The 21,578-nt window shown below is 37.5% G+C and overlaps 3 protein-coding genes across 3 annotated transcripts; 1 reads left to right on the top strand and 2 right to left on the bottom strand.

Annotated features, from left to right (window-relative positions):
* Positions 1 to 1,317: 1,317 nt before the first annotated feature.
* Positions 1,318 to 4,463, bottom strand: il21 (interleukin 21). Its single transcript, XM_022760384.1, has 6 exons — positions 4,314 to 4,463; positions 4,181 to 4,219; positions 2,159 to 2,272; positions 2,003 to 2,041; positions 1,799 to 1,879; positions 1,318 to 1,661 (listed from the first exon to the last, which is right to left on the bottom strand). Exons 1-6 carry the CDS (start codon positions 4,461 to 4,463, stop codon positions 1,638 to 1,640), a joined length of 447 nt encoding a protein of 148 aa, XP_022616105.1. The 3' UTR covers positions 1,318 to 1,637.
* A 9,323-nt stretch (positions 4,464 to 13,786) lies between these two features.
* LOC111232466 (caltractin) lies at positions 13,787 to 16,196 on the bottom strand. The gene is made up of 5 exons (XM_022759999.1): positions 16,108 to 16,196; positions 15,735 to 15,890; positions 15,488 to 15,616; positions 14,765 to 14,902; positions 13,787 to 14,050 (listed from the first exon to the last, which is right to left on the bottom strand). The coding sequence occupies exons 1-5, from the start codon at positions 16,108 to 16,110 to the stop codon at positions 13,961 to 13,963; spliced, it is 516 nt and encodes a 171-aa protein (XP_022615720.1). The 5' UTR covers positions 16,111 to 16,196; the 3' UTR covers positions 13,787 to 13,960.
* Positions 16,197 to 16,362: 166 nt separating this feature from the next.
* On the top strand, positions 16,363 to 19,699 carry bbs12 (Bardet-Biedl syndrome 12). The gene is made up of 2 exons (XM_022760259.1): positions 16,363 to 16,431; positions 17,431 to 19,699. Exon 2 carries the CDS (start codon positions 17,443 to 17,445, stop codon positions 19,393 to 19,395), a length of 1,953 nt encoding a protein of 650 aa, XP_022615980.1. The 5' UTR covers positions 16,363 to 16,431; positions 17,431 to 17,442; the 3' UTR covers positions 19,396 to 19,699.
* The last annotated feature ends 1,879 nt before the right edge of the window (positions 19,700 to 21,578 follow it).

Here is a 21,578-nt window from a genome sequence, read left to right as displayed (position 1 = left end):
ATGATATAGTACAAAGCACGTCACAATCTACACAACAACATGTTTTAAAATGTCAATGTCACATTCATTCAAGGTGCAGCCTTATTCTCCTATGGTATACATAGCACTGCCTAAAACTTGCCTCCAACATGCTGCACTCTAGTGGTGAATAAGGGCAATTTAGAGTTTGTATACTTATAATAATAATAATTATAATAATAATAATAATAATGAACACGTGTTTTTGTCAGGGCTGTATTCAATAGTATTTTTGAGATAAAAACACATCCAGCTCTTTATATCTGGACCTGCCATCATCTGGTGTGAAGCCTTGGTCACTTCATTTGCGTCACATTGCAAGATTTCATATTTCCCTTTGGTGCTGCCACAATGCTGTGGTTCTTCAGCTGATGCTTCTTCTAAAATGCTTTCGAAGGGGAACAAGGTCATGTTAAGAATATATTGTGATAAGAAATTGAGAAAAAAATTAATGGTTTATTGTGGTTTTCAACCATAACTTGCCCTGTTAGCGCAGAATCTGTATTATGTAGATACAATTCCCGCTCTGCATTTTTGTTCTTTTCATGTTAGCTTCATTTCACCAAAATACTTCAACCTGCAATGGTACTGATACTATTACAACAACATGTGATGGAGTAAAACCATTAAAAACATATAGAATAGTGTGACAACTTAGACCCCAAGTCCTAGTATTTGCTTTTGCCCTGCACATATGTTGATGGAAAAGCCCAGAAGTTGTTTAAATTGGGAAAAATACAACAGTGTAACTAAAAGAAAACGTGTGCTAATCACCTGGAAGTATTCATACTGCCACCTTTCGCTGAAAATGGAGAACAGTGAATATTCCACAATTTCTATCTTCTGTTTCTGATCTTTTATCTACAAATGACTGAAAACCTTTTTGTCTTTGGTGTCCTGCACAAGCTCTACATATACTATGTGGCTAAATGTCCAATTCCAGTCTCAATTTCATGTAAATGTTTGCTTTAACTGTGACATGCTCATGAAAAAGGAGAAGTAACACATCATTACTTATTTACTCCCAGTTTACTCCAAGTGAAAAAAAGTTCAAGCTAAAATTAAAGCTATCTCAGGAGGTAGAATATAGGTATACTGCATTTTGAAAATAAAATTAAGAATTTTATCATGATACACTGTCTTTCACAGAGTGTATCCACCTCTGCTGGAAGCTTTTGGAAATGTTGTCTGACAAAAAAAAAAGAAACCAAGTAAACCAAAAACTCTGTGTTGTTATGTATTTAATATTTTCAAATGGTACAATTATTTCAATAAAAAGAATTGCTGTACTAAGGCACATCATACATGATATAAATGTCTTAACATACTTAATATTCTTTAAGAACTACAATTTATAAATAAATTAACTTTCACATTCAGTGAAAAAGAGAAAAGAAATCAAAACTGCCAAGTCTGTCCACTGGGTGGCGACAGATCAGTTTTCCTGAAAATACATTCTTCATAGCTTGAGTGGGTTCACCACCACTACGTAAATAAATATTAAATAAGTTAAATATTTAGAAGGCTAGAAAATATAGACTTTGCCATGTTTAGCATTTTTTCAGCGTAGTGTCTTCTCTACATTCAGTCTTTGGTCACAACTAGATCCTCCTTTCTTCTCAGTTGTTCAACTTGGTTATGCCCTATAGAGGAAGAAATTGTCATTAATTTAACTTTTACTTGTTGCATAGACTCACTTCGTCACATTAATGATATGTCATGCCACAGATGTTCAACCAGAGATGTGTTAAATGATGATGATAATAAAAAAAACCCTTACCCGTTGAATAAGAGACTCCAGTCGGTTGAAAAATTCCTGGGCTTTTACTTTAGGATGTAGGTAGCAGTTTTGGCATGTGGGCTGAAGGGAAACAAAAGAAAAATTAACTAATGGCCATGTACTATGAGTGCAACATATGAGTTCTTCATGCAACTGAAATATCAGCACTGATTATTTAGGAAAAACATTGACATTTTCTCTCACCGTGTCATTTCCTGAATTACAAAAGTCCAGGCTTCTCACCTGAAATGGATAAAAGAAATTAGTTGTTTTTTTAGAAATGTACTGCACTACAAACTTGACATTGTATTTGAGGCACACTTTTAGATGTGTTATTTTGATCCCTGGCAGTTTACTTACAGTTAGGTGATTCTTGAGGCTGTTGTAAAGTTTTTTTTCTTTTCCTTCTGTAACGTTGAAATGCACCTGCATGTTAGCCTTAAAGCACTGCAGGGCTGACAGACAGCAGCAGTCCTGTTATAAAATGGAGAAGGAAAAAAAAAGAGAAAAATGTTTGTGAATAAAACATCCATACCACAACAACATATATCATGAATTTGTAATTCATGTGCGTTCATGTCAGTGTTAAGTTATTTTATGGAAAACTGGGAAATGACACAGGGACAAATAACAGTAGAAGAGAAGACATCATTTAAAAGAGTCGTCAACCATAGAGCTACTTCACTATCAATTTGATACATTTGTTAGTTTGAAGATGGTGATTTGTTTTGTTTTTTACTAAACAATTCTGCAAATCACTAATTAGAGGAAAAAACTCCCATCACTGCCATCAAAAGATTTCCAAGAAAGCTGTTGTTTCTGGTTTCATGTCATGACTTCATTATCGCAGTAGACTTTCCAATCAGATACATGCATATAACACTTTTACCTAAAGTGAAACTTAACCAAAGTTTCCACTATTTTAAGTTAAGTTTCTGTTCCCAAAATGCTTTGGATGTTTTTGAATTGTTTCCCACCAGAATTTGTAATGAAAATTTTGATGATGTGACATGTTCTTTCCATGTCAAACAGTTTGTTTCTGTTTAGATACTCACAATGTGTGACACCCCCCCCCCCCTGGTGTCATGAATTTTCATCCTTAATATTAAGCCTTTTTTTTTTTTTTTTTTTTAGAAAATAGTGGCTTCACACCCACTCAGGAATCATTGTCATTAAGATAAGATGTAATTTGCCAGTTTTTAAATAGAACATTGAGTCAGATGTTCTCTAGCATGCAAGAAAACATTTTGAGTTTGTGAGGAAGTGTCATGGTTTTGTCTGCTCTCTGCATGATTACTCATCACATTTCACCTGAGAGTGCAACGGAAGCTATGAGAAAATACACTGAGCAAGCTCTGGAGTTGACTCACTCAGGACCAAAACCCTGACAAGAAAGACGGCTGCTCTGAATTTACAAGTAATGCAGTTGATCTAAATAGGCATTCCTTTAAAGTAAGTGCAGATAATCACATTGTTATGTGGGATTGTTTTTGGCATAGCATAACATAAGCAAAACAAATGGTTTGTTTTCTAAAAGGTCAAATTATACTAAAACTGCATGTTCAGTAAGGCGCTAAAGTTGAATATTGTTGTCATGAAGATAAGAGTTTAGGTAATTTATAATTTGAGTGAATCTGATGGACTGCAGGTTTTTTCTCGGGTTAACAAACAGTATTCTGACACCACTGGCATCAGTAATTCTCTTAGAAATAACATGGTGGCTAGTTTGTGCATAGTTTTTATGATGTTAGATGGTTCTCAATAATACTGTTTAACTTAACATGAAACTCTAATTAAACTACTACTGATATTAATCATTTCCAGTACTTAGTTACTTTTAGATTTTTGCTGTATCAAACAGAAAAATTACTTTATTTAAAAATGGTATATGCTCACATTTGAATTTACTCTATAAACAGATTTTGTTAGGTTTAGCTTTATTAGCTTTGCATAGTTTATGAAGGTCTAACTTGCCTGTACTGTATAGTACGCTGGCAGCTGTAGAGCAGGGTGGAGTCATTTTCTTTTTAACATGTATTTCAATGAGACTATCTAGCAGAAGATGAAATGTAAAAGAAAAATTTGAATATATTTTAAAAGATCAAGTTTTTAAGCCTGCAAGGTAAGCTATAATTTTTTTATTTATCTATTTTATTTAGAAGGACATTGTGCAGCTTTCAACATAAATGCCACCATTTGATGTGCTCCAGATTACATATGCATTTTGTGATTTCACACATCATTTGATGTACTCCTACAGTAGCCGGCACATGACAATTAGTAACTACAGTAAGTACAACAATGAGTAAGCAACCACAAATATTAAGTGTGGCGGTGACCATACTGTCAACATTATTTTGAATGCAAATTAGATTTGCCTACCTCAATATTCTCTGGGGCATTCAGCATCTCCTCATAGTGCTGCATGACAAAAAGCGAGGACATTGTATTAATTAAAGATAACTGCAACTGTAAATGGGCAAAGTTGAGAAAAAGTAAATGTATATGAACCTACCTGCTGCCTTCGTTTCACCTCATTCAACTGCCTTAGAGCTTCTTCCAATTTTCTCTTCTGGAGTGATGTGTTGGGCCCATTTGTTGTTGTTGTTGTCTGGGCCAAAGAATAGCAGCAGACTGCAAAAAGGCAAAGTAGAACCAGCTTCATATTCTCAGTGTGAGTAGCAGAAGTAGCAGTCACCAGAAGTCGCTATTCGAAAGATTTACTGGAAATGTAGACAGTTGTGTCGCTTACCTTTTTATATGTATCCCTGAGGACACAGGAAAACCACTTGTAGTGAGTTGGAAAGCTGCAGAAACTGGCGTATGTGAGTAATGAAATTTTCTTTTCCACTGGCAATCACCACTACGTGATGCGAGAGTGTCGTCAAGCCGCGCGTGCGTGGGGCCTATAGAGTGTGTGAACGTAAAGTTGTTTGAGTGCCGCCGACAGGAAACTACAGGAAGACGGCACTTCCCATTTTCACTTTGAATCATGGAGCCACAGCTATACCGTGTCATAGGTAGTCTTCGTTGGTGTGGTATTGACAACCTGAATGTAGGCTATTCACCGCATGACGGCCACCTACACAAACACAAAAAGCCTGCTGCAACAACAGGAAACCCTTTTTTTCAAGTATTAATGTTGAGTTAAAAGGAGAAAAGAGGAGATATTCTAGCCATATTAATCTTACTATTATTTATCAACCAGAAAAACTCTTTCTTTATGCCCATTTGCAAGGACAAGTGAAAAAGAAAGTGTGTGGTCAAGTTTCATCACAAGCCTATTTGGGAAATGCCCTGGAACTGTGGTCACATGAGAGTCATGAAGGACATTCCTGTGGGTTACCAAATAGGTTTGTTGGTGATACATTCATCTCAGAGATTTATCTTTACCTTATGCATTCATAAAAGTAACATGCAGTGTCATTGGACATGCAACAAAGTTCCAGGGCCGGATTTAAACCATGGACGTTGCAGTAATGTGGCATGCTCCAGAACCATTCAGTCACCAGAGCGCTAGAGAATTTTTTTTTTTCCATATACAGTTTTTCAGTAGCGAGACGTGGCCAGCGTGCACAATGGTTGTCATTTGGCTTCATAAAATTTTGTGACACAACGTGATCAGTGTATGTTGCACAGTCCACCATAGTGAGAAAGAACAGCAGTCATTTGCAGTTCCTATTTTTAAGCTGTGTGCTGAGGTGAGATGAGTGTCAGCTAAAAGCAGTGGGCCACTGGTCACCCTGACTACAGAGGTCTCAGTTCTGTGTAGAGAACATAAACCAGATTGAACATTTTCAAAGATTTTATTGTTATTTATAAAAGAAATTAGTCCGATAGAGACGTTTTCTTTTTTTCTTCTAAGATCTTCAATAAAAACAGCAGCTTTGACTTGAGTCTAAAATCACTTAAAACAGAGAAGTCCAGAGAGCGCTTCTCTAAAAGTGGGTGGCATGTGTAAAATTGGAGGGGGAAAGACCAGTGGAGAGAGTTAATAATGGCAAAAATAACAGGACCACTACATGTCTCTAAATCACCCCATGCTCCCCAAGAATCAACAAGACGTGTTCCAGGAGAAAGAACAAGAATCATAAGTGTAATTCTGTACTCTTGCCTAATTGCATGTGATTTTGTGTGTTTTTGTGCCCTTTATTTCTTCCGAACTGTATTGTAGATGTTTGTGTTTGACATGTTGCAGACTACAAATCAAAGCAATCAGCCATCAACTCCCATTTAGCATAACATTGAAAGAATGTGTTTTTGTTTCACAGCTCTGCCCTTGACGCACAGCAGTTTTGATGTCCACTGCTTCTTGCAGCTGGCAGATACAATCATATCTTGCCTGTTTCTTCAGTGTTGTGTTGCAGCAGTGAAACTAGATGGTGATGATGCTTACCCTGCAGCCACTGAGGGTTCAGCACTTTAAGTTGGGGTTGCAGATGTGTGCATACTGCAGTGTGGATGGCTATTCCATTTTTGACCACTTTTATGTACAGTACAATACATATACCTTGAGGTTTTCAGAAGAGCAGCACATGGGAGGCTGTCATGACCTGAGGTTTAATCACTACTATGTTTTCAGGTTACAGAGAATTACAACATGGAAATTGAAAAGGAAACATCACTGAATATTTTCTTCAGTGATGGCCATTTACTCCAGTGTGCATTAGTATTACACATTTTGGAAATTCAGGAGGCATCACATGTTAGTCAGTGTGTCCAACTCGCTCCGTCTGTCATGTCAGTGTCAATCTCCACGCACAATCTTTACATCAGTTTTCTGCAACCAGAGAGGAGGAAGTGAGAGTGAGACTGAAAGAGAAAACCCCTCTCGTCTGTTCTCTCTCTTTGTCAGCGTAAGGGAAACGGTGGGTGGGGGCTTCGACTGGTCTGAGAGGTACATCACCCGCAGATTCTCCTGTCTTATCAGGAGTCCCTTTTTTTGTGATGCACACATGGAAGGGAAAATGCGTCCTCAGGTAGATCTAAAATTCAGAAGAATTTTCCTCCATGGCTGCCATTAAGGAACCCCTACTAACCCACCTAACCTCACATGTGTGTGTCAGCAGAAAAGTCTTAGCAGCTTTGTCATAATGAGCACATGTGTCAAAATGAAAATTCATGCAGTGAGAAACATTTTCTAACCACATGAAGCCACAGAAGATGCCTAAAGAAAAACACAGCAGCTTGGCATTGTCACAGTGCAGTGGAGGTTTAAGGTGATGAATAGGTATAAACAGTTTATTATTTATTAATTTATTTAGCCTTCATCTTTATAGTTGTCATAGCTCTGTGTTTACAATCAAATCCTGCAACAAAGTTTGTGTGTGTGATTAGTTTTTATTTTCAGAGTGTTTCTCTGCTACTTTCTAATGAGGCACCCTTTGTAAAAGATTCGTGGGTGGGAATGAATGTCTTTATTAATGGTTGAACTATAATTTACAATCTTTTATCTTCTTAGCTCTTTAGTTTATCAGGGAGGCCCTATTTTTATTAAACATGACTGAAATCATTAGTTATGACTTAAAAAACGCTGGCTTCGTAGAAACTGGAACCAGTTTATAATTGTGACCAAAATCTTACCAACCCTGTCCTTCAATAGTTGCTGTACTTGCATGTGAAAAAAAGAAAAAAAAAAGTTCTTTGGTGGAGAAATGTAATCATCACATACGTCTTATCTGCATTTGAGAGCTCAAACTTTTTCCATTAAATTTTGTGAAACGTTGCAGTACTGTCATATTTTTGGTGATGACTAAAACTCTCGGTCAGGGGTGAATACATGTCACACAGTGAGTCGCTGTTTGTGGTCAGCCAGAGTGTTAAACGCAGTGTACAAGGTGTGAGATGAAGTGAAGCTGCTCACGGGAGAAAACTCACAGATGGAGGTCAGTGGAAGAGTACAACAGTTTTTCAAAAAAAAAACTGCAACACAGCGAAAACAAGCTTTCAAACTTAAGTATGAAATTTGTGAGCAGTAGAACTGACGTTTAAAAAAGAAATTAGCCCTTTCTTTTATTAATTTAGTTTTACTACGAGGCCTTCCCACCTACAGTTGTGAGAATACCGTTTTCTTTGTTTCTTTATGTTAAAAGTGCAGGATTAGAAGCACTATATTAGAAAACAGTTAAGTTGAGAGTATCAGAAGCCAACTTCAGATTCACTTTGTGTGGAGTTGAACATGATCTGAAATGTTCCTGTAGCCTAAAACATACCACATCTAGAGTTTGATGTGGTTTGGTTTTTGAAGAAAAATAATGTCCTTTCTGTGTTGGAACTGTCAACTTTTGCAGACTATGTGTTCTACGCTCACTTGTCGGTTTATTAGGAAAACCTTTTTCTAAACATAATGCAGTCCTAATACAACAAAACAATAGAAACGGCAGTCAACATAATGCAACGCAGTTCAACAATACCACAAATTGTAGGTGACAAAGTGATCATACGGTTCAATCAACACCCTTTGAACACTGTTTCATCACAAACTGAATGTTATAACCTTAATGGAGGAGGATCGACTGCAGGAATGGTGTATAAGACTGCTTTAGTTTTAGCTACGTTTTCCTAATAAACTGACACTAGTGTGTTTACTGGGCTTATTTTGTGTTAATACAATGTTAGGAGAACTTATCTTTTTTAAAATAAAAACCTTGTGTTTTCCTGTGTGTGTGTGTGTGTGTGTGGTTTTGTGAGTTCTATCGGCCGTATACGTCTTTTGTCAGAAAAAAAACTTAATTTGAATTGTGACTAACAAAAAGTTTAGTTTTTTACTATGACAGCTAAAAGCTTGAATTTACAAATGACATTTGATTAAGTAAAGACATTCTGAGATTAAAATGTGAGATTATATTGCTGCCTTTAAAAGAAGAGTAAAAAAAAACAAAAAAAAAACATGGAGTTTAATAAAATTTAAATCCAGGTTTTATAGACGTCTCTTAGGTTACCGTTAGGAACAGATCTCCATCATGCTGATGATAAATGACACAGACTTGCTGTTAGCATTGTAATAGGAGGACAGTATTGGTGTGAGTTATCTAATACTGTAACGCATATTGATCATGTATTGATCATGTATTCAGAGCACGTGGACAGGACCAGACCTGTAAAAGAGCAATATTTATTCTCTCTCTGGACAACATCATGTTATATTTACCATTATGTGAGCGTTGTTTGGTTTTCCACTCTACTGTATTTCACTATTACGTAACCTCTGCTATCAGTGCAGATGTCTCAGCCACAGTTGTTGCTCATCCATATCATAATTTTGTTTGTTTTGTTTTGACTTGATGTTGTCACTTGGTTATTCTGAAATGATGTCATTGTTGTTTTGTTTTTGTTTTTTCATTGTATGGTTACTTTGCCTTCCCACTGTTTTAAACCAAATAAAAGATACACCTAAAAAAAAAAACAAAGAAAAAAAAAAAAGATGGCTAGTGACCTGTTGCTGTGAAGTTTATGTGTGTGAGTGACTTAAAAGAAATATTAGTCACCTTTCTTTTATTTTTGTGGAGGTTTTAGTGAAAGTTATTTACATAAGGTTAAAAAGTCACCATCATATAGTACAGTCAATTAAGTGTTAGTATTTAAAATTATTACACTATCAGGCAAATGTATTTACTCTATCTTATTTATGTAGTTCACTTCCTACTCCCACTTGCAGTAGTGTGATTTCCTACACTGCGGTCTTCCCTTAGCGAACAGTTCGCATTTCCGGGGTGCGTGGCGAGTGGGCGCAAGGTTGAAAGTTTGCATGCAACACATCCACATTTTGGAATATCGCAGAATGTTGCTTATTTTTAAAAGATAATTTACTCAATGTGCATGAATATTAAATCCTGTATTATTTTACACCCATTTATTAGAGACAACAAGCATAACTGAAGGTTGTTTTCAGTGAGTGAGAAAAGCGACTGTGCATGATATTACCGTAAGTGTACAGGAAGAGTAGAAAGAGTGTGTGGGTGGGGGATCGCCTGTTTTGGTCCTCTTCGCCAGTACCACAACAGGGATGACACAGCTCATTTATAATGATTGATTAATTTTTCACGGTCATCATTGCTGAATTCAAAAACCTTACCAGTTCAGTTTAAAATAAAAACACAATTCAGATCTTTTTGATATTGAATAAATTATCAATCATAACCAAACTTAAATAAATCAAACAGAATGAATAATAATGGGGACATCAACCTGCTGGATGGTTATACAGGAGAGTTCACTACACAGTGTAATGTACCGTCAGCCACTTTCCAGCTGCTGTTTGGGTGTTATTTCATATAAGACGATGTTTTGATCTCAACAGGTCTTGACTGTTGAGAACTGACTTTTTCCTGCCATATTTGACTTTACTTTTCCAAATTATACAACATTGTGGCCAGATGAGAGTAAAAAGTGCTGAACGGATGAATCTTATTTTTCAGTGACTTGTCAACCATCGATAACCTCAAAAATAAGGCCCTGTGTTTAGTTTCTCCGCTGAATGTGTGATCACACCCACAGTTTCTTTTCTGTATCTTTAAGGATGTAAAGGTTTAACGCCTTGCATGGGTTCTGAGATCTAAATTAGGTGCAAAAAAAAAAAAATCTAATTTCAATTCTCATTAAAATTAGTGCTGAAGTTGTTAATTTTGCTTTAGTATCTTTGTTTCCATTCGTTTTCTTCACTTTTTTTGGTTCATCAGACCGAGTAAGAAATATACAAAGATAAACCCTAACCCTGTGGTAAACTCTAATAGCCATTTGTCATTTTATTGAACACATTTAATAAAAAAAGCTAAATATAGAGGAACGTAGAGTGAAAATAGTTGCAGCTGTAGTTGCTGACTGATTTCAGTCCTATTGAACTGCACTTCACAGTACTTTTCTCGGACTGAGTCTGTTATTTAAATTGTATTTTTCTCTCCTACAATGCTTGAAATCCAGCTCAACATGAATAAATCTAACTAGAAAACTGAGCCTATGTAACTGAGCCAAAAAACACAGCTGTTTGACTTATTTTGCAGCTTATTTCCAGAGACATTAAGAATATAAGCTCTCATATCCAAATGTATTGCAATAGTCCACAGACACCTCTTCTCTTCCTCCTGACAACATGCATGTTAATACTCTAAAATACACAAGGTAAGATTTATACATCAGTATCAGTATCACTAAAATACATATAGTTGTTCAAAAACTTTTATATTTGTTTTATTTTCCAGCTTTCCTTAGCTGTAATATCTAATGTGGCTTGCTGTAATAAAACCTGAGAGGGTGTTCTTTACTTCAGGTACGGAGGTGATGCAAGACGCTTTTTTTCCTTTCCGTAGTTTTAGTACACCTGATCTAGTTAAATATTCAACGTCGGTAAGGTTAAGGGATGGAAACAGATTTCCCCAAACAGTGCTGATCCGTCAACATGTGAGACATAAATGGCTCAGGTGCATCCGTAAAAAACAAAAAAAACACCAAAAAAAGATGAGGACTAAGATTAGAAAAGAAATGAAGCAACATGTTGCTCTGTCAGCATCACTTACACTTCAGAGTCATGATGGCTTTTAACACTGTGGTTACAAAGGCTTGTATAGCAAGTTTCCTCTACATTGTTTTCACAGATTGGAATAAAAAGGAGATGCTAACAAAGCATGCTATCTGGTTTGTGGTTACATGTGCCAGACTAAACAAACAGGCTCAAACATATGTGCAGAAGCCTGTTGTACAAAATACATGAAAAACAGTAATTATGAGATTCTAATGTTGTATACACTGATAACTTCAAAGGGGAATTTCAGACACACTGGACTCCACATCATACTGTAAAGGATAAAAAATAGGACACAGTGCTGATAACATTAAAACAACTCTCTGTAGATGTCTGATAAACATTAAATTATTTCACAGATATGAGTGAAGTTGAAAAGCAAACATACCACTGATGCAGTCACCCTCACTCTTGCTTCTTCTAGGCACAATGACGGTTATTAGTTTGTCTTCAACTTGCCTTACTCAAAGGGGGCTTGTGAAAATAGGTTGCCTGCATAATGGTGACACATTCCTGACCTTTTAACAGTTAATAATATAATCATCTTTTACCAGCAACGGCCACACTTACAGCGCTCAGTTGTTTTGATCATTAATCATTTTATGGGAAGAGAAAAAAGAGCAGCGGGCAGTGGGAGTACTGAACAGACTGTGTGATGTGAATGCTCTTTAAGCGCAACAGTAGGGGAATAACACTCAGCTGAGGGGCTGTGAACATATTAAAGGCCACGAAACCGCCACTGTACAAAAACATTAAACTCCAATTGGAAAGTTTTGCTCTAAAATCAAACATCCACAGTTTGAACAACGCCTACTCTTCCAAAATGACTGCTCCACGCAAGCAAAGCACCATCTCCTTTCTATGTTGCTATCAAAGTTATCAGTTGAATTTAATACCCTTTTTTTTCTTTCTTTTTTTTGTAGAAATCTTTAAGGTCTCAATACTTGTGAATTCAGCAACATCTCCTCAAACTGGAGTTCTGAAATAAGGTTTTCAACTGTGGGGGTTTTCATGCCTGACAGCAGCTGAAAAACATTAAAAAAACTTATTTTTTCTTGTTGCATTATAGCACGTAACTTTAAAATAACACTATCCTGAAGTCCTGAGGAGCAGGTACACTGAGCCAGAGCTTTCAGATGAAGACATTCTCCCTAGCTACCTGGACGTAATTCATTAAGGTGCCAGTTTCTAATTGTCTGTCCACTCAAAGCGAATTTCAGTACAGTATTTCAGCTCTCACCTGGTGCGTGGTGTACTTTGAACTCTGAGAAAGGTGGATGGATTTGAGTCATAGGGGGTGACATAAAATGAACCTTTGAAATACTGGCCTTTTGATTTGGCTCACTACGCTATACAAACAATGTCATCTATAACAATATGAAAGAAACCCACAGGAATTCCATATTCTGGCACTTCATTTTCATGTAAACATAAGATAATTGTGTTAAATAAGGCAAAGGGCATGCAGCCATGCCTATAAACTGATCTCTTGTTTAAGAGAATATGATTACTTTGAGAGTCCTACACAGTGGGGTCCAAAAGTCTGAGACCACTTTCCACTTCACTTGAATGGGAAGGTGGTCTCAGAAAACAAACAGAAAACCTTTCTTATGATGAAATACCACTGACATTGTGGTGATTTTGGAAATCTACGATACTTTGAATGTGCTCTTATTTCTCTCTTTAATACTATCAAGCATTTACTATGTGGAATATTTTACAAATTTTGGATCTCTCATCTTGGGGCAAACAATTTCATATTTTCCGTCCGATGTTCCTTCGCTGTCTAGAACAGGTTATCAGAACTTTCAGAATCAGTGGCAAGCATCCTCAAAATAATAGGCGGCCGTCTGACGGCTCGGAAAAACACGTCACTACAATATCCTGTTTATTTTAACAAGGTATGGTGTTTTGGCCAAAACCAGACATCCGCTGTATATAACAATTAATCAGCAGGAGCATCTTTCCTATAAGTTGATCAGAACATGTAGGTAAGACGACGCTGTGCTGTATCTTCATCAGACGATGACTTGGTTCAGTAACTCAAAACATGAAGTGAGAGTGACTTTTACTGAGTTACTCATCTCAGATTCACGCTTGTCATTTTCTATTTACAGTAGATTAATTCTGGTTAGTCGACATCGACTTAGTCATATAACTTTCACTGTCTGCTCAACATCTGTCCATTATTGGCATGTTGTGCTTTGCAGGATGCACTGCAGCACACAGTACTGGAAATAACTTTACTGAGATTTTCAAAAGCCTTTGTTTCTTCAGATCAGCCACCCTGGGTTTGAACAGAGACAAAGTAAGAAACTGTTGATCTAAAGGGAACATTTCTTACATGCACCTCAGACCCAAAGAAACATTAAACCCTTGCAGATTTACACTGCATGTATATATGTAATTTAAATGCAATACTGACAGAGCGACTGTAAGGTTAATGGAAAAAAAAGAACAGACAGATCAACTATGATGAAATATATTTATTTGTCTTGCATTGTAGAAAGTTTTGTGCAAAGATACAACATGTTAAAATATTTATTTACACACCAAGTCTCAAAAAAGCCACTGTAGAAACTATTCTGATAAAATCAGATGTGAGTCTTAAAAAGGTCCCAGGAACAAGACTGTAATGCTCAGGTTCAGTAAAGATTGGTTTTCTTCATTATCCTCAGGAACTCCTGCTCATTGACCTCACCATCTCCGTCTCGGTCTGCTTCGTCAATCATTTCCTAAAAAGATTAGAAACACTGTGTGATGCAGTATGCTCAAATTGAAACAGCTATACGTGAATCCAGCACTGAAACGCTACATGTGACAGACCAGAAAAACTCTCACTTGAACTGACAACATGTGTCATACAGGTTATCTCAGAGCACAAGTTTCTCAGAAATAACCAACAATGTAATTCCAATTTCAACATCAAATGTATGATCATAACGGTGTTATGGGGAACTAAGAAATAAGTAAAGACAAATCAGTCTTATTTGTAGTACTAACTTTGCTATTGAACTAACCATTTACTAGTAACAGTGGTAAGAAATCAAACTTATCATCCGTGCCTACTATTTTCTGATTCTCGTGAATGAATTTTGAATGAAGTAAAATTATTTCTAACCTCCTGAGGTATTCTGCTACAGTTAAACAATTTCTAAATGGTTGCACAGTTTCACAGAGAGGCAGCAGCCACTTTGCCAGGTGATCAGCTTCTCCCATTAAAATAAATTTTGGAAACCATCCAATACAGCCAGTGGACAGTTTGTGTGACGATATTCTCACACGCCAGAATCATGGGATTTACAAGGTAATGATTACACTTGAATGCACCTATCGCTCTAAAGTATGAAATAATAAACAAAAATCTCTTTGCGCAGAGGCAAAAGAATGTAGGTGGAACACCGAAAATAAATCATACACAGTAGAGGTGACACACTACATGTCTTTACCTGTAACTCTTCATCTGTGAGGTTTTCACCCAGCTCCTTGGCAACTCTCTTGAGATTTTTGAATGAAATTTTTCCTGTGCAGTCATCATCGAACAGCCGAAAAGCCTTCATTATTTCCTCTTTGGAGTCCTTTTCGCTCTGATGATATTGAAACAAGACATGACTAAGGCACTGATTTGAACACACAAACTGACAAACTGCATTATTATGCAAAAAACTGCATTATCAACTGATAGCAAGAACCATTACCAAATATCATTATGAATTTAATTTATGGAACAGTTTTGAGGAACTATTAGTCTGGTAGGAATATGGTAAAATTTTGTCCGATGTTACTTTCTGGTCTGTGGAAAATCTTTCATGTTTGCTACTAATTGGTGGTGTTATTCTTTCCACACCAAAGTAAATACATTTATTTCACATATTATGCAACTGATACTCAAATGCATTTCCTTTGACTTTTCAACAAGTGAATATCATGTGTATGAAGAGTGTTAGTCCATGGTCAAACACTATGTCAAACATCCGATTTCACTGCAACTGATTGAGGAAATTAGTTAGGTAGAGACCGTTCTTTCAAGACCAACATGCAGCCAAACGTGAATGCTTTAAAAACACAAATGTACAACTAACATCGTCTTTCTGGGTGCTGGAAATCATAATTATCAACTTCTGAGAAATTTCCAAGTTCTCTTGTTCTATACAGCATCATTTTACACTCACCATTTTCAGAGTCATCATACTGAGAAAGTCACTGAAGTCAATTGTTCCTGAGCCCTCTTTATCAATGTCTGCAATCATCTTCTTGATTTCTTCTTTCTTGGGCTCAAACCCAAGAGCTCTCATGGCAACCTGTGGCACAAATGCATATCAAATCTGAAGCTGCTGTGACACCGTTTTCACGTTATTTGTTCACCTGCACATACACTTCACAACAATTGATGCATGGTAGATGAACACAGCAACTAACCTTTAGCTCCTTCACGTCTATTGTTCCAGTGCCATCTGTGTCAAACAGATCAAAAGCCTCTTTAATTTCTTGCTTTTGCTCCTCAGTCAGTTCGACTTTGGGACCTGTCTTTTTCCTCTGGATAGCCGAGGGAGCTGGTTTTCGGTAACTTGAAGCCTGAAAAAGCAAATGGGTTCAACAGAGACTCACAGTATAAGTTTTTATTCAACTGTTTATTCAACTATCATGCTAGCTAACGTTAGCTTCCATGCTGCTTCACCAGACCAAACAAAAACACGTTTTAAGGCTAAAACAAACGGCTTATCACGGCAAATTCCACAAGCTAATTCAAAGTACATTTCATACTAACATACATATATTAATAAAGGTATACCATTTAAATGGATGATTGAAGAAAGCTTCAATGTTGTATTTAGTGGTCGGATGTCAACAAAACAAGCAGCAACGGCTATATTTTTTTTTTCTATCAAATGACACGAGAAGTATCCAATGAAAACCACCAAAGCACTGTGACGCATGCATATTAGCCAATCGTAAATCGGAATGGGCGAGCGTCAACAGTGTCTGCCAATGGTTGAGTAAGTTTCCTTGTCTCCCAGCAACCGGGAAACTCAACGCATGCGCAGTGCACAATCGTTGGAGCCGGGGCAGCTGGGCACTGGGAACAAATACAACTATTATACATTAATAAAAGAAGGTAACATCATATTTCTTTATGGATGTATAAAGTATTTAAATGCAGGGACATCTTTTGAGAACACTTGCGTTTTACTTCACTTTAGCCTTGTTATAGACAGGCTGAATTTAGAAGTAAAGTGAATGTATCTTCTGAAGACATTAGCTTGTTAGCTTGCTAAAGTCTGTTGAGCTGTATCTATGTGGCTTTGTACGGATTGTCCACTCGCCCACTAATTCTTGGATCATACAGTAGACGAATGGATGTTCCGGAGCAGAGCCTTTCTTTTGCTTTGTTTGATATGATTATGTTTTTGTGCTGTATAGTGTTAATTTTATTATCATTGTACAGTTGTTTGCAAGAATGTTTGTTGATTCAGAAATTGTGTGAAATAAAGTAAATACAAGCCCTGCAGCAAACATACATTAGAAATGAGCCTTTCTTCACTCTTTAATCTTTTTCTGTTTTTTAAAGTTCATGAAATAAAAAGTAACAGTTAACATTTGAAGAAAGGCTCATTTTGATGTCTGTTTGCAGCAGGGATTGTATTTCCTTCTTTTCACTTCAAAAATCAACAATATATTGCAGAGGTGAGCCCAAACCTTTACATAAAATTAGCTGCAGTTGCACCAGTGTTGATGACCAAACTTGTTAGCAGTGGTGGAAGAAGTACTCAGATCCTTTAGTTAAGTAAAATTGCATGTACACTTTATTTAAGTGAAAGTCATATAAATTTTACTTAAGTGAACGTACATAATTATTACCACTTAAGTGTACTTAAGGTACCAACAGTAAAAGTACTCATGATGCAGAGTGGATTCTGTCAGTGTTTGATAAATTGTTGCATTATTAATGCCTTAATGTGTAAGCAGCTGTAAAATGTTGCAACATCAGCATGGAGCAGCTTTTAACTTTAACATTAGCTTTAATTATTGTTGTAATTTAGCAGTTTTACTAACTAAAAAGTTTGTGGGGTTGTGGTGAACAAATTAAAACTTTTTTCATCCTCTTACAATTCAGGCACCTCCAGTAATGCTGGGAAGTACAGTTGTAAACCATGGACAACATTTTGGACTGCAGAAGCTCTCAGCGTTGGCAGGAATTGCACATTCTTATTTGGGCCCCAGTAAAAAGTATAAGTTTATCCAGGATGACACGAGTGGGGAGTCAGCTCTTGTGTGCTCGTGTTTTCGCATCCTTGAGAGCCTGGAGCTGACCTGCGCCGTGGGTCAGCTGGTTTATGAGACTATTCAAGCTCACCACAATGTCTATAATACAGGGTCAGGATGCCTGCTGTTTCTCGCAGGAGCGTGGAGCCGTGCTGCTCTGGAGTGCCTTCACAGAGGACTTTCAGTATCACACATCATCTCAGCAATGTCTGAAGGCATCGATATATGCATAGATGTTTGCAGGAAATGCAGCATCTCAACTGAATGTCTTGGTGTGGCACAGTCAGAGAGCTGCACTGAGACATCCCATGGCTTAGGACTTCAACTATCAAAGAAACCCATCATGGAGGCTTCACAGGCATCGAGCCACCTGCAAGGGACAACAAATATCAGACACAAGACTCTAAACAACAGTGGACAAAGGAAAATAAAGCTCAGCAGACATTTTTGTGAGGTCAAGTCTAAAAATATCTCCACAGTACCACAACCTCAACAACCTAAGCTCCCTAACATTGCACACATTGCTGAGGGATTGAGTCACGGTTGTGTCGGTGCCATGAATTTAGTCGTGGAAGCCAGCCAGATGCAATCAAAAAATACTCAACAAAATATCAGCTATTCCACATTTGACATAACTAAAGTGGTGACTTGTGTTCTACCTGGTCTCCCAGAGGAGAATGCGTGCGTTGTACCAGGCTGCATTGTTCTCTTATCTGCTGAACAGGCTTCAGTTGCACATCACTTAAAAGAACGGCACTTGAAGGTTGCTCTTATTCATGGAGATTTGTCCGATACCTTCCGCCATCTTGGCTTTAGTCGTCCAGCAGGGATGCAGCATGTGAGTGGCCAGTCAGCTTTGTCAAGTTCAAGCAAAGAGGAAGAGTGGATGGTAAAGGTTTTGGCACTGTTGCTGAATCTGGAAGTGAACCTGATACTAGTCAGTGGCCTTGCTAGTGAGAAAGTGATTCAACGCTGTTGCCGACACGATATACTTGTGGTGGAAAAAGTGAAGGCTTCCGTTTTGAAGGCATTCGCTAACGCAACAGGAGGTGTTCCAGTGACTTACGCTGCACAGTTGAAACAGCAATGTGTTTGCACTGGGGTGAAGATTGTGATATGGAGGGATCTCAGCAGCCCTGAGAGGAAGTTTACAACAGCTGTGAATATTTCCACCAGTGCTAACAGCAGGTTGGTCACAGCGATCCTCACCAGCTGTGTACATGGCAAGCTGCAGGCCCTGGAGGATCAGTTTTGGGCCTGTGCTTATCGTTTACACCACACGCTGAAAGACAAAGCCCTCCTGCCCGGTGCTGGAGTGACAGAAATGCTTTGTATTCATCACCTTCAAAAACAAGCAGGGCACCATGAGAAGCACTGCACAGAGGGGGCAGGTGCCTCTAAGCCACAGTCTAAAGCAACACCAGCAAACCCTTACAGTGGTCTAGTGTTGCACCTCATGGCAGATGCTTTAATCGATTACATATCCACTGTGATGGTTAACAGTGGAAAGTTCACAAAAGTCAAAGCCAGGACTGTGGTGAGCCAACAACTGCAGGACTGTAACGGACATCTGGGCATCGCTGCAAAGTTCTCACAACTTTTCTTGGAGGGTGAAACAGAGGACAGTGCATTTTTCTCAGCTGTTAAATCTGATGGAGCACCAGCAACGAAAGTCTATGATAATCTGAGTGTGAAGCAGGAAGCATGGAGGAAAGCCTTAGACCTGGTTTTCCTGGTCTTACAGACTGATGCAGAGGTCATCACAGGCGTAGACCAAAGAACTGATGGTGCTAAAGAAAATCTGATGCTTTTATGATCTTCATGCAGCATCTTGAGAAATTATTTGACAGTACACAACTTTCTTAATGTTTTATTTGTTACCAAAAGTTTAAGTAGCCTGAAATACGTTTTTTAAATAACTGGCACAAAGTGAAAGTAAGAAAAAGTGTTTTAATTTTATGACTTTTTTGTCTTCAATGAATAGCTGAACGACAATATTCAGAAACATAATTTTAGTGAGGCAGTTTTTTTCCTACCACATGGGGGTGCCAAAGTATTACATGACATTGTTGTCTTATCTGACGCTCTCATACAAGTTGGTGTGTGTAAATGAATTGGCCTAAATTCTGATATTGCCAATAAAAGGTGTGTATTGATTAGACTCACATATTATTTCAAACATGCCAAACTGAATGAAACTAGGATGCAACCTAAAGAACCAAGAAGGCGAGCAAAATGTTTTTTTATTTATTTTTTTATTTTCAAATTTTGAAGTGAGATTTGAAACTTTTTCTATTCCAACCTACTAGATATTGAAAACCCATAACAAATTAGCACAGTATCATAAAAAAACATACATGAAGGTCAGTAATAATCATATTTCCCTACTTTCATTTAATTTCATTTGTCGTCTTTGTTATCTTACTTTTTGTCTTGGAGGTGCTGCGAACTATTCTCAATGGAAAAACCCTAAAATTCAATTTATTTCTATTAGTAACCAAGCCTGACTCACCTGACACTAGTTGCACATGGTCTTGTAAACACCTTGTCTTCGTGCTCACTTCAGCCAGGGAAAACAAACACGACATGTCCAAAACCACAATTAAATTTCCCTCTCATGGAGCATGGGAGGAATTTTGTGCTGTTATTAGTCTTAGTCTTGGTCAACTTCCTTAACGATATTTGCCTACGCTCATTATGTGTCTGCTCAAACTGAATACTGACTCTGCTTCCATGCCAACCGTGGTGGTTTTATGACCTGCTCTGTCATAATGGGAATAATTGATGGGGAAGGAACGCCTCCAGACAGAGTAAATGTTTTTGGTTAAGTCTTATTACGTTCGGAAGTTATTTTAGTTGTTTGAACTCTGGAAACCTTTGTTAAGTTAATATTTCCCCTCCTACATGATCATTCAAAGGTCACAGGAATATTAAAAAAAGCACTAATGGAAAAGAGGGTACATATATTTGTCATGTTCCTTCTGTCTCAATTGTTTGACCCTAAAAAAATGCCTGCGTGCCTCAGTACTAGATACATAAAGTAGGTTCATTATGGAAATAAGGCTTGGCAGTTATTTGGCAGGTGTAAAAATATTATATCAGTTGACGAACGTTACTCCAATGAGAAATGTCTACTACTTGGAAAAATCAAAAACAACCTGAAAACAATTAAGGTTCCCATGCAAGTAAAGTGCACTCAAAGTTATCTTCTGACTTTTTCCTACTGTGTTTATTGTATTTCAGAGGTGTCAGTTGCAACGACATGTGAGATCTTCCATTTCCTCTCAGATCAGAGAGAGAGAGCGCTTCTCGTCGAGTTCTAAAAATAGTTTAACGAAATAAAAACGTTACAAAAGCGTAACTGTGGAGCCATATCAACCTTGACTCGAGCGTCTCTCAAAGGTGTTGTGGCCATGGAAGGGTGGGGTATAACAAAACATGAGAAGGAAATGAGAGTGGCAAAGTTGCTGATACCTCTGAGGGTTCATGTTTTACCTTAGACTGATGTATGCACAAATGTATAGATTGCTCTAAAAGTGTGAAACCTAAACAACTGGTTTTGATCATCCAGTTTTATTTCTTTATTGCTGGCTGTCAGCACAGACTGTTGAATTCATTTCAGGCAGTGTCACCATATTCAAAAACAAGATCTCAAAAAGCGACTGAACCCTAAAGTTCTGCTTCAGGTTTAGATTCATTACGTTAAATTACATTTGATCCTAAAACCAGTTTACATATTGGGGTCAGTCACTTGCGAAACTAAGAAAGTTTGTACTGGACCAGAATGTGTGCAGAACTCTCAATCAGCGTCGAAACAGGTGCCAGACTTGAGCAGAATTTGTCACAGTAGTTTATTTATAGAAAGACACAACCAATGGCAAACCATAAATCTTGTTGTATGTGTGTAAGTATGCTACAACTGCTGGTCTGATTATGGCTCCCACGTAGAGCCATATACGGTTTACTGTTGCTGTTGGTCTGATCGCTCCATTTTCCTAC

The sequence above is a fragment of the Seriola dumerili genome, unplaced genomic scaffold, assembly GCF_002260705.1.
Source record: "Seriola dumerili isolate Sdu_G_001 unplaced genomic scaffold, Sdu_1.0 BDQW01000331.1, whole genome shotgun sequence".
Taxonomy (NCBI): Eukaryota; Metazoa; Chordata; class Actinopteri; order Carangiformes; family Carangidae; genus Seriola; species Seriola dumerili.
This window is presented reverse-complemented; position numbering and strand designations above follow the sequence as displayed.